Raw genomic sequence first — 13,706 nt, 5'->3', positions numbered from 1 at the left:
CGGATCCCTCACTTCTTCCCCGAAACTGCTGTTCGAATCTACCTCAACCAGTGGTCATCTCGGGTCGGTCATCAGTTCAAACCCAAGCACTGGTCGACCACCTAACATAAAGAAGGTTGTTAATACCAAATTCAGAGAATTAGACTCTAAAGGGAGTGTTCCCCTTCTTTCCTCTCTATCCTCCCTCATCCTGTGTATCACAGACTCCCTTAACCAACAGGAGGAGAAACATTCTCTGCTCCCTCCAGATGATCACCTACACTTGCCCAACCCACCAAGTTTTCTACATCCCATCTTCACCCCTGACAATATGAGGGAGGCAATTGTCACATTTCTGGCAGGTTCTAGTGCTAGAATCGATGGCTTATGACTTCAGCATTTCAAGGATGATATCAACCTGTCAGCCGGTGATGCTGGAATCGCACTCATGGAGAACCTTACACAATTCATAACATTTTACTATTTCGAGAGTGTCCTTGCCTACATTCGTCCCCTGTTCTTTGGGGACAAGGTATTTGGTCTCATGAAGCCCAATGGTGACCTCCACCCCATAGCAGTTGATTGTACTCTGTCACTGCCTGACTGAGGAATTTTCCCCTATTCAGCTAGGAGTGGGTACTTAGCTAGGCTGTGAGTTGGCTGCTCATGCCACCAGGGCTTTCACCAACTTGCCTTCTGAATGTCATTCCCAAACTTGACCATAAGGATGCTTTTAACTCCATCAGTCGAGACGTCATCCTCTGCGCAGTAAGGGGGATTCCCCACCAGTTTATCACTTTGCTTGCAAGCCTATCATGAGCCCTCCAACCTCTCATTTGGTGACCACCTCATCCCATCTGCCTCTGGTGTCCAACAGGGTGATGCACTTGATTGTTCCCTATTCACGTTGGGCATTGAAGATATTCCCAAGATGAAAGCTGACCTAGACCTAAATGTCTGGTACCTCAATGATGCTTCTTTGGGAGGCCCTCCTGACAAGGTGCTTCCAACAGCGAGAATGATGACCCTAACCCAAATGTGAGCTCTGGCCCCTCAACCACCCACCTTGCCATGAGCAAGCAACAAAATTATTTGTTGACTCCCTTCCCTCAAACGCGATTCGTCCTTCATCAGCGTGGTGCTCCCTTGGAGACCCAGTTACTGACCTAGCTTTTGTGTCCATCTTTAGATCCAAAGTGGCTGACCTTGAAACAACTTTTAAAATAACCTTCAATTAATTGTGACCCACCAAGGTTTTTTCTACACTTAGGAATTCCTTGTCGATTCCTAATCTGTTGTATTTTCTGAGATTTAGTCCCTCTTACAGATTCCTGTTGTCCCTCCAATACCTTGACAAACCTAATCTTCAGGTAACTCGAATGCTTGTTCAATGTCAAATTCTCCCCCAGATTCCTGCAACCAAGCTGCCCTGCAGAAACAGTTTCGGGGTCTGGGCCTGCACAAGGGCTTTTCTTCCTCTCTTCCTTCTTTTCTTCCCTCCATCCACAATTGTTCCCTTTTGGTTGGCGCAACATCCTCTCCTCTCCAACGTCGACTAATTACAACAGGAAGATGGATGTAGCTCTATCACAGGGGAGAGAGAGAGCTGGGTTTGTCAGTGGAGGGCAGACGGAAAGAGAAAGTATGGGACAATCTGCGTTCAGCTGCCATTTTCAACAAACGAGAGCGATAGAATAAGTAGTAGGCTTACAAAGTATAAGTCCTGCGGTCGATTGTGGGAGGGGGGTAATGAAATACCAAAGTGCAAACTCAGAATGCTGAACCTTTCATGTGATATGACAAAAGGCAGAGGATCCTGATGCCTTGCTGTACAAAAAAAAACAACCCCAAACTCCATAGCAGAGTGTTAAGACTCGTTCCTCTAGTGGTGAAAAGCACTTCTGACTGTTCTTCATAAAAGTGGCTGTGGAGTGTTATGTAAAAGAGATTCGTTAATAGTTAATCATGATCTCTAAATTTGTTTCTGCCAGCCTCGTGTGGCCCCCGTGCCGGTGGCATGTAACGAGCAACATCCGTCCGTGGCCGTTTGCTAGCCCCGTCTGGCACCTGTGTGGGCGGCAAGTAAAAATCACTCATTACACTCTCGGAGTGGTGGGCATTAGGAAGGGCATCCAGCCGTAGAAACACTGCCAGATCATACTGGAGCCTGGTGAAGCCTTCTGGCTTCCCAGACCCCAGTTGAACCGTTCAACCCATGCCAGCATGGAAAGCGGACGCTAAATGATGATGATGATGATGATGATGGAAGATGAGCAAAATAGGATGTAAATAAACCATCACTAATCCCACATTGTCACCTTTCTTCCTTTTATTCAGCATCCATTGCCCTTCTGTGCATGGATGCTGTCATGATGTGGATCAACAAAACTGAGTGAATCATTCACAATTTAATGGGTACACAAGTTGCTGAGACCCACACGGGAACACCCCAATCGAATATCAAACAGGTTTCATTAAATATTTGTATATTACTGTCATTATTTCGGGTTTCTATCATAAAATACACTTTTCTAAGGACAATTTACTTCCACAGAATATAGAATTTCTATTCAGATACAGATTTTTACAAAAATAAAAGAAAGAAAAAACATTAAAAGTAGAAAAAGGTCAAACCCCTCCCCAAAGAATACATCAAAGGTGAATTGGGTTTCATTTAGAATTATCAGCAAAACAACGATTTAGAGTTGTTGATAGGTAAAGACAGGGGTTAGTTATGTTGTCCAGTGTATAAACATCTCTGAGAAGACAGGACAAGAGGGAAATGATACAACTGTGGCAGCCAACAAGTAAAACAGAAGAAAATGATCTTTATGTCTCTGACATTACTGGGACAAGCCATGTTGCCTATGCTACAGGGGTAGAAGAAAGGGAACATTCTCTCTCTTTCTCTTTTACTTGTTTCAGTCATTTGACCGCGGCCATGCTGGAGCACCGCCTTTAGTCGAGCAATTCGACCCCGGGACTTATTCTTTGTAAGCCCAGTACTTATTCTATCGGTCTCATTTCCCGAACTGTCAAGTGACGGGGACATAAACACACCAGCATCGGTTGTCAAGCAATGCTAGGGGACAAACACAGACACACAAACATACACGCACACATATATATATATATATATATATACATATATATGACAGGCTTCTTTAAGTTTCCGTCTACCAAATCCACTCACAAGTCATTGGTCGGCCCGGGGCTATAGCAAAAGACACCTGCCCGAGGTGCCATGCAGTGGGACTGAACCCAGAACCATGTGGTTGGTTAGCAAGCTACTTACCACACAGCCACTCCTGTGGAAATTGTGATAATAAAACAAATGTTTTCCTCACCACAACCACCACCACCAAAAGTTAATTTCTCTCCGAAAGAGCGAGGGTGGCATTATCTCTTTCTTTCACTTTTTCATTAGAATGTCTAAGACACTTGGTTGTCACAAAACTGTTAAAACTTCACAAACTTGACCGACCTGTGGCTAAATCTGGATTTAATTTCATTTTATACAAACTATGCTATCAATTATAGAGAATTGCAAACCTAACTTATTTATCTGTACATTTTCATAAATGTTTCCACAGGGTTCACACAAAAAGAAGTTGTGCAACAGCAAGCACAGAGATAAATTGCGGCGATCCTTCGGTATACGTACCGGAAGTGGCTTTCTTTACACTTCTGAAGATAACAGAAACCCTTTTCTTGTACCCCTAACCCTAACCCCACCATATATAAAAAAAAAAACACTTTCTTGAAATGTATCCGGTACCTATACCAAAGTTACGCCACATATATATATATGTATGTATATATATCATACACACACAAGATGGAGAGCTGGCAGAAACATTAGCACGCCAGTCGAAATGCTTAGAGGTATTTCGTCTGTCGTTACGTTCTGAGTTCAAATTCTGCCGGGGTCGACTTTGCCTTTCATCCTTTCGGGGTCGATAAATAAAGTACCAGTTACGCACTGGGGTCGATGTAATCGACTTAATACCTATGTCTGTCCTTGTTTGTCCCCTCTGTGTTTAGCCCCTTGTGGGTAATAAAGAAATAGGTATTTCATCTGTCGTTACGTTCTGAGTTCAAATTCTGCCGGGGTCGATAAATTAAGTAGCAGTTTCGCACTGGAGTCAATGTAATTGACTTAATCCCTTTGTCTGTCTTTGTTTGTCCCCTCTATGTTTAGCCCCTTGTAGGTGGTAAAGAAATATATATTATACACACGCTTATAGATGTGTGTCTTTATTTTTCCGAATGCCCCACTCCACCGGTTTGTTCACATCCACGCCTTACCTTCGCTGCTGAAGAAAGTTACGGCCAAAGGAATCAAGGGACTCGCCCCTGTATAATACAGATCATTGCTGAGTGTCCAGGGATTCCTAGAAACCGGATAAGAGGTCTGCCTTCTGTGTATATAGATAAATATGTAGGTACTACTAGCGAAGTCTGGACCCGGTGCGCGCTAGCTAGTCGTAAGTAGTCGATCCTACAACGACCTGCGCTTATGCAAATGATTTGATTTTACAATTAAAATAAAAGAATTTTTTTAAAGAAAGTAAATAAATTATTTCTTAGAACAACGTATATGATTTTTTTACACAAATCAAAAATGTGTATGATATATTGTTTTACTAGTTTTTAGTATTTGGACAGCATCCATAGTAGGTACATCACTCAGGTATGTATATATATATATATATATATATATATATATATAAATATATATATATATGTATATATCTATAAATATATATATATATGTATATATATATAAATATATATATATATAAATATATATATATATATATATATATATATATACACACACATATGAATATATATATAAACACACACACACACACACATATATATATATATTCACACACACACACACGTATATATATATATATATGTATGTATATATTTGTATATATATATATATATATACATATATATATACACACGCACACACACATATATATATATGTATGTATGTATATGTGTGTCGTTGTAGGATCGACTATTTACGACTAGCTAGCGCGTGGGCGCGCACCGGGTCCAGTCTTCGCTAGTAGTACCAAATATGTATGTATATCTTACCTGTTACGATATACAAATCAGTATTTAGTGTGAAAATAGATTTGATTTCAGCAAATCTCGATCAAAGGGAGAGCAAAACGAATAATTGGTCTTCTTTGCCATCGACAAAGCTTGCAGCGGAAGCGGAAGTCCATATCGTCAGGGGAAAGAATTGCAGTTCTACCAAGACTAGAATTGTTACCATTTCGCTTTGAGAAACGAATTTTCATAATTATTATGGATTACCAAGTGATTTAATGGTGTTGTGATTTATTTCTTTACGGGAATAATTATCAACAGCTTCTACACGTGCTTCCAATTAAGACGAATCTAATTATATCAGATGTAGTAATACCTCGTGTTCAGGTGAACGTTGATCTCTATGAATAACACGAAGCGACTTACATGATTTGTGATTTAATATTTCTCTTGATCACAGCTTTAGTTGGTTGATCCCTATTTTACAGGAAAGGGAAGGTGATGCCCGTGTGGGTGCATGGTTTTTCTTAACACCTGAGCCTCGCTGTCACCTGTAGTAATACTGGGAGGATGCTGGATTGCTTCAGTAGGTTCTATCAAACCTTGTGGGGTGCAACCAGCTGCTGTGATAAAAGAAATACCTCCTAATATGCTGCAAATCCCTTATTTTGGTTTGGAAAAGTGGGAGGACACCCCCATCTTAGTTTCGTTGGAAACTTATTTTTTTCATTGAATGAATCCTCTGACCTAATATGCTACAAAACCTTTTTTGGGGTCCGAAAAACGGGATGGAGGGAGCTGGAAGCCTTGGAATGTTCGCCCCAATCGCCATTGATCTTTTTATCCACAAAGTTTTCAGTAAGGAAAAAAAATTGGATTTTTTGCGTGGAATCAAGTACCCTGACCTCCTAATATGCTGCAAATCCCTTATTGTGGTTAACAAAAAATTGGGGGACTTCCCCAGTTTTTTCATACAGGCGAAAAGATCAGTGAGGGTGGGGTGAAATTTCTGAGGCTTCCACCTCACCCCACCCCGTTTTACTGACCCCAAAAAGAGTTTTGTAGCATATTAGGTCACAGGAATTCATTCAAGAAAGAAAAAACGGAAAAAATATCCAATGATTCCGAAATGGGAAGGGGTGACCCAACCCTCTTGTTTTCCAAACCAATATAAGGGACGTGAAGCATCATATTAGGTCAGGGTACTTGATTCCACCCCAAAAATCCAAGTTTTGTCTTTTTTCTCTTAGTGAAAATCATGCGGTTGTTAATATTGGAATTGAATGGAAAAAGCAGGCTCTTCATCCAGTTCCCCTCTCTACCTCCCCTTATTCTCCTCACCATTCCCATCACAGCCTGCATCACCTCCTGAACCCCACCCGACTCTCACTTTGTCCAGCTTCTATTTTGTAATTTTATGAATGCGTAAAACATTAATAGAAGAAAACACTTTCATTTCATTTCTTGTTATGGGTCAGGGGAGGAGGTGGGGTTTTTTTTTTGTTTTTATTTTGTATATTTTGAAAAATTAGAATTTACATTTTTTTTTTGTTTTTTTCAGAATCGTAATCTCCTTATTTTTCTACAAATTTCACCAGAAAAATTTTGTTTTTAGTAGAAAATTTAAGAAATTGCGTTGGGAGATTAAAAATATTTTAATGCAGATTTGGAATCTCCGCCTCGATATCGTTGGTTCCTGTAAAAACAAAACCCCAAAAACATCGGAAAGAGGGTGTGGTCCATTGTCTTACCCCCCGCCGTAAACGGAACCCTTCCCCCTTTATTTCAGGAAAAAGTAAAAAAACGAAGGAAAGGGATATGGGACTGAAATTTTGATATTGGGATTTTTGAAATAATCTTTTCCAGAATCGAAATTTCCATGGCCTAAAAACATGGGATTCCGGAGAAAAACAGAAACGCAAAGGAATTTGAAAGCCGGGAAGGGCTCCGTTTCAACCTTCGCTATAGTTGAGGGTCGAAGGTCGAAATAGTTTGTCGACCCCTGATAAAGGCGTAGGGAACAGCACCTGCTGTGTTTCTAATCATATGTCCGTTTAATGAACAAACATACGGTTATATGCATTCTAATGCTAAGATGTAATGATGTCAGAAATATTTGGCTGCTATTTTTAGCAGGTTCAGTGACCATGCGCAGACACTCTTGTTGAGACGTAATTACTATTTAGCTGGATGAGGTTTTTATCATTTACCTTGGCTGAGATGCAATTAAAGGTGTGAATTAATATAATTTTAACGTCTCTTCGTGTTATATTGGGGACTTTTAATATATGACACCGGTGTCGTTCAACCGCGGGAATAATTATCAACAGCTTCTACACGTGCTTCTAATTAAGCCGAATCTGATTATATCAGATGTAGTAATACCTCGTGTTCAGGTGAACGTTGATCTCTAGGAATAACACGAAGCGACTTACATGATTTGTGATTTAATATTTCTCTTGATCACAGCTTTAGTTGGTTGATCCCTATTTTACAGGAAAGGGGGCAAAAAGCTTTGAATCGAGGAACTTTGCTCGCCCTTCTTCATATTTCATTTGGACCTTAGATCGAAAGCACGAATTGTTTGTATGCCCCTTTGTAGCAAATATTGTGCGCATTTCTACTATCCATGGTTGGAAAAACAAACTGGATTTCAAGAAAGGATCCTGGTCAGATCAACAAGTATTCTAATGGTAAGTGAAAAAATATATCTACATAGCATTTGTTGTACACTTGTTAACGGAGGTGTGTGATATCTAAGACAAGAAACTGAACCATAGGAGGTTTGTCTATATCTACAGACATTTGTCAGCTTTTTAAGTATTCCTGAAGACAAGCAGGAAGACCTCCCTCACAACGGCTTTCCTTTTGGTAAACGATATTTCCCCTTTTGACACCCAATTTGTGTAATTTTCTTTTGAGTCCTTTAATCGTTTAATAATGTATATTTTGTCAGTAAATTTAGGGCATAACTACAGAAATACGGGATCCTTTCGGTTTGGGGAGTTACCAAAATTGAAATTGCAAAAATGTTTATATCATTGTTCTGTGACCCTAACCACATCTTTTCAGGGAGTTCTCAAAAATGAAGCCCCCAAAAATCAAAATAATATTCTCCGCCTAAGCTGAACTCATCATATATATATATATATATATATATATATATATATATATATCGGTATTTTATAAAAAATTTATGAAAATAGGGTAAAGTAAAATAATTTACTTTACCACACACCGAGCTTTTTAGAAATAGCAGCCAAAAATTTGGCTATTTCTTCAACTGCAAGAAAATGTCTCCCAGACAATGCATATCACACCGAGCTTTTTAGAAATTAATTAATTCTACCCCCTTTTTTTATTTTTATTCACAATATATATATACGTAGATAGATAGAGATATGTATATATGTGCGTGCATGAGTAATGTTACACAATGTTAAAGAGTAGTTGTAGTTTACAAATTCTTACATTTCACCCAATGTTATATGATGTCATTTGTTAATTAATAAAGAAATATTTTAACATTTCTCTTTTGATCTTTTCTCTCTATCTAATTCTGTTTCTTTATCATTTCAGATTTACGGATGACATTGGCATCAAAGACATTTTCTTTTATAATGAATACATCTTCAACATTTTTCATCTTTTAAAGTCTTGAGGAAAAGTTTACACAGAACGCATCTAAGCCTATTTCTATAAATCTTTGTTAGAAATTCTATGAAATGTTTGCTCTGATCTGAGATTAATAGCAACATTTTTCTATTTCATTAGCTGATGCTTTGCATTCTCGTTACTCTTTGATGACTTTCCAAATTTATAGCATCTTTAGATATCAGTGAAGTTTGCAGTGGAAATATTTGTAAGGAATAAACTATAAAAAGAAGGATAAAGATAGGAGTAAAACTTTAATGTGATGCGAAAGGCCAAGGATTGGGTCTATTTTGATTCCTCAAAGAAATGCTGAAAAATATGCGAAAATCATGGTATCGTTGTGATATCTGTGGTAAATCAACCACTAGAAGTGCTACCTTAGATAGACACAAGCGTACTCACACAGGAGAAAAACCGTTCCAGTGTGATGTCTGTGGTAAATCATTCTCTCAAAATAGTGTGTTAACTACTCACAAACGTATTCACACGGGAGAAAAACCATATCACTGCGATATCTGTGGTAAATCATACTCTCAAAGCTCTGACTTAACTACTCACAAACGTATTCATACAGGAGAGAAGCCATTTCGCTGTGATATTTGTGGTAAATCCTTCATACAAAGCAATAACTTAACTACTCACAAACGTATTCATACAGGAGAGAAGCCATTTCGCTGTGATATTTGTGGTAAATCTTTCACACAAAGCAGTCACTTAACTAAACACAAACGTATTCATACAGGAGAGAAGCCATTTCATTGTGATTTGTGTGGTAAATCATTCTCTGAAAACAGTAGCCTAACTGCACACAAACGCATTCACACAGGGGAAAAACCATTTCACTGTGATATTTGTGGTAAATCTTTCTCTGTAAGCAGTAAATTAGTTGGACACAAACGAAGTCATACAGGAGAAAAGCCGTATCACTGTGATATCTGTGGTAAATCATTCTCTGAAAAGAACAATTTAACTACACACATACGTATTCATACAGGTGAGAAGCCATATGAGTGTGATGTCTGTGGGAAACCATTCTCTTATAGAAGTGCCTTAATTAGTCACAAACGTAATCACACAGGAGATAAGCCATTTCCGTGTGATATCTGTGGCAAATCATTCCCTACAAACAGTCAATTAACTTCTCACAAAAGTATTCATACAGGTGATAGGCCATTTTGCTGTGATATCTGTGGTAAATCATTCTCTCAAAATTCTCGATTAACTACTCACAAACATATTCATACAGGTGAGAGGCCATTTTGCTGTGATATCTGTGGTAAATCATTCTCTGACGGAAGTAACTTAATTGTACACAAACGTATTCACACAGGAGAGAAACCATTTCAATGTGATATCTGTGGTAAATCATTTTCTCGAAGTGATAGTTTAACATCTCACAAACGTGTTCATACCGGAGAGAAACCATATCACTGTGATATCTGTGGTAAATCATTCTCTCAAAATTGTCATTTAACTTCTCACAAACGTATTCATACAGGAGAGAGGCCTTTTCGCTGTGATTTCTGTGGTAAATCATTCTCTAGGAAACGTTACTTAGCTGCACACGTATCTATCCATACAAGAATTTGACTGTATTTTTTATGAAATGTCTTTGCAGCTCACAGCAACAGACATTTTAAAACCCTTTCTCCTTGTGGGTATTGTCAGTAACTGATGAACCCTTGGTAACATTCATAATCATCAGGGTTCCTTTTTGAGGTATTGTTAATGATGCCAACCCTTTTTGTAAGCACTTACCTGGGATACACATAGTTATGCTGGGCACAGGTATTTGTTAGAATTGTGTGTAGAAAATAATTTGTATAACCATAAATATTGCCACTTTAGGAAGCACTAGATTAGACAATTGTGAGGAGTGGAAACAGTGATGTGCAGATATATATAGTTGTGTGTGTAGCAGAATGTAGCAGACACGAGAGGCCCATTGATATTAAAGCTGAAATCTAAAAGAGGAGAAACTTGTGAGGCAGTGCAGCATCATGAGAGCAGATGGTGGAGAAATCCAGGTGAACATCTTTTAGAGTAACTGGGTTTTTAGGAAGACACAATTTCTTGCATACTGAAAATATATACTCCATGAAGAAGATTGTGAAATCGTGTGGAGGTGACGTGGTTAAATAAATATGTCTTCAACACTGAAACTTGCTGACTTGGTTTTTATATGTACCTAAATATGTATGTTTGATTGCTTCTCGTTTATTAATTGCATCTAAGGTGTTTGTTGATGCTGGGCTTTGATCTTTGTTTGCTTGTTTATTTCAGCTTGCTTCTTATTCCTCTGTGTCAATTTGCTTCTGATGAAGCAATTAGATGAACAAAGCTGCTCTTCTTTGTGTTTCTCTAGGCTGTGGGTTCGTTTAGTATCTCAGATAAAAAGTTGAATACATCGTTAGAGCACATCCAACCCTACGCTTAATAAATCTTTCTGGTTTTGTGTCGAGATATTGAAAAGCTGTGGGCCCTGGAAACCCTAAACCGTTGCAGTATTGGATTCTTACCCAAGATGGAAAGTACAAGGTGTTTGGTACGATGCAGTGGCGTTCAGTTGAGCTGTTTGTATATCTTTCATTACCTATTATAGGGGTAGACCTTCCTAAATTGTGCCTACATTCAGACATACATGAATACATTTGGAATACATTCAAACACATACACACACATCCATATCTTTTATCATTGCCATTTCGCTCATCCTTTGCTCTGAGCACACCTTGGTATATTGTCATGGGATTTCCTCATGGTCCTCTCTTAGATTGACACTTTGTAGCTATCCAGGCGAATTAGCTAGCATGGAGAACAGACGTTAAACGATGATGATGATGTTCTCCTCAGGGACATGTATTCCCTTTTCTCTCTTCTCAATGTAATCTTCTTCAGAGCTGATTGTGGAGTGCTTGAAATTTCTTGGCATCGAAGCACATTGTTTGCTTAGTAATGTGCGTTGCATTGCAGTCTGCCATGATTTCATCGCAATCAAAGGAGAGGGGCTTTCTCCGTCCGGGTTGCGGATCCGTGGAATAAACTGCCAGACGAGATAGTGAAGATGCCAGGGGAATCTGGCATTGGCCACGTTCGGATGGTGCTTTTTATGTGCCACCGGCACGGAAGCCAGTCGAGGCGGCGCTGGCATCGGCCACGTTCGGATGACTCTTTTTATGTGCCACCGGCACGGAAGCCAGTCGAGGCGGCGCTGGCATCGGCCACGTTCGGATGGTGCTTTTTATGTGCCACCGGCACAGGTATCACAACTACTATTTCCATTGATATTTATTTCGATGTTCATGTACTTGACTCAACAGGTCTCCTCAAGCACAGCGGGATGTTCTGGGATCCAAGGAAATATCTACCCGACTTACTGCATCAACACAAAATGCTGGGCCATGAAAAAAGTTATGAGTGTTTAATTCTTATATTTGAGGGTGATAATATAGATCCATACTTTTTATGAATATAGTTCTATTAGGGAACATCACATTTGACAGAATAATCTGTACACTAAAGGGTTAAATTCATTTAAAGAAGTTCAAATGCAATATTTTGGGAATATCTCAGAAATTTCTACTAATCCGAAAATAGACCAAATCCGGAAAATGTGTGTCACGTTCTTTTGCTCTCTCTTAGCAGTTCCTAATATTTCTAGGTTTCCATGCAAGTCTGTGGTTCCAGAGCACCTGAAATGTTCAGTACGAATGAATGCCTACAACACACAACCAGGTCACGAGAGAGCTACTGGCAACATGTAGTCTGTCTACATGTTGCATGTTTGGGACTGGACTAGCAACCGTACCACCAAACCTCACTCATCCTCCAATGTAGGTAACGACACGCATTGTGTGATGTACATGTTTACATGTATACTCTTTTACCTGTTTCAGTCATTTGACTGCGGCCATGCTGGAGCACCGCCTTTAGTCGAGCAAATCAACCCCGGGACTTATTCTTCGTAAGCCCAGTACTTATTCTATCGGTCTCTTCCACTGAACCGCTACGTGACGGGGACGTAAACACACCAGCATCAGTTGTCAAGCAATGCTAGGGAGACAAACACAGACACACATACGTATACATATATACGACAGGCTTCTTTCAGTTTCCGTCTACCTAATCCACTCACAAGGCATTGGTCAGCCCAGGGCTATAGCAGAAGGCACTTGCCCAAGGTGCCACGTAATGGGACTGAACCTGGAAACGTGGTTGGTTAGCAAGCTACTTACCACACAGCCACGCTTGCACCTATATATATATATACGATGGGCTTCTTTCAGTTTCCGTCTACCAAATCCACTCACAAGGCATTGGTCGGCTCGGGGCTATAGCAGAAGGCACTTGCCCAAGGTGCCAGGGAAACGTGTGTTTGGTAAGCAAGCTATTTACCACACAGCCACTCCTGTGCCTACCATTAATTTTTCCTTTTTGTTTTCCTTTGTTAAAAGTATTCCTTTCAACTGTCTACAAACACAGCCTGGCTGAAATCATGCTTTCAGGAGTGAATAAAAAATTCTCAAACTTGAGGGGATACTAACATGGGTCCCCATATATGGATTCTAATTATGCAGGGGCCCACTTGCTATTGGGCAACCCGGCCAGTCCACCACTGTGCATAGACGGAAAATAAATCCACCCTTAGTAATAACGTGCCATGTTCACACAGAACACGAATCCAGGTGTATGCACCTGCATATATTTTCTTGCTTACTGATTCAAAAAAAGATGGATGCTAGGTGTGAAAGGCCTTGCATGAACATGCTGTGATCCCTTACCAAAAGGTTTCAGTTAAAATAACAGGGCTCGTGGGGTCGGCTATCCTGTTCTTTTGACTTCATATGTCCCTTTTTGTTTGTTTGTTTGTTCCTGTTCACTTTCACTTTCATTGTAAATAGTTCCATTTCATCCACATGACCCCAAATCATTGTATTGTCCCCATCTATGTAAACCCTTATGGGTAATAAAGAAATATTACTGAGCCACATATTTACAAA

The 13,706-nt window shown here is 39.6% G+C and overlaps 3 protein-coding genes across 3 annotated transcripts in view; 2 read left to right on the top strand and 1 right to left on the bottom strand.

Moving 5' to 3' along the window:
* The window catches only part of LOC115226589 (zinc finger protein OZF-like), a 414,387-nt gene that overhangs the window by 334,566 nt on the left and 66,115 nt on the right, over positions 1-13,706 (top strand). The gene's annotated exons all lie outside the window — the stretch shown is intronic.
* The window catches only part of LOC115226645 (zinc finger protein 845-like), a 364,992-nt gene that overhangs the window by 341,467 nt on the left and 9,819 nt on the right, over positions 1-13,706 (bottom strand). The gene's annotated exons all lie outside the window — the stretch shown is intronic.
* On the top strand, positions 9,208-10,868 carry LOC115226472 (zinc finger protein 2 homolog; the record flags this gene model as incomplete). The annotated part of the gene is made up of 2 exons (XM_036515095.1): positions 9,208-9,700; positions 9,869-10,868. Coding segments are annotated over 2 exons (921 nt in total), but the record flags the coding sequence as incomplete, so codon positions are not given.

Source organism: Octopus sinensis, linkage group LG30 (assembly GCF_006345805.1).
Source record: "Octopus sinensis linkage group LG30, ASM634580v1, whole genome shotgun sequence".
In the NCBI taxonomy this organism is placed as follows: domain Eukaryota; kingdom Metazoa; phylum Mollusca; class Cephalopoda; order Octopoda; family Octopodidae; genus Octopus; species Octopus sinensis.
This window is presented reverse-complemented; position numbering and strand designations above follow the sequence as displayed.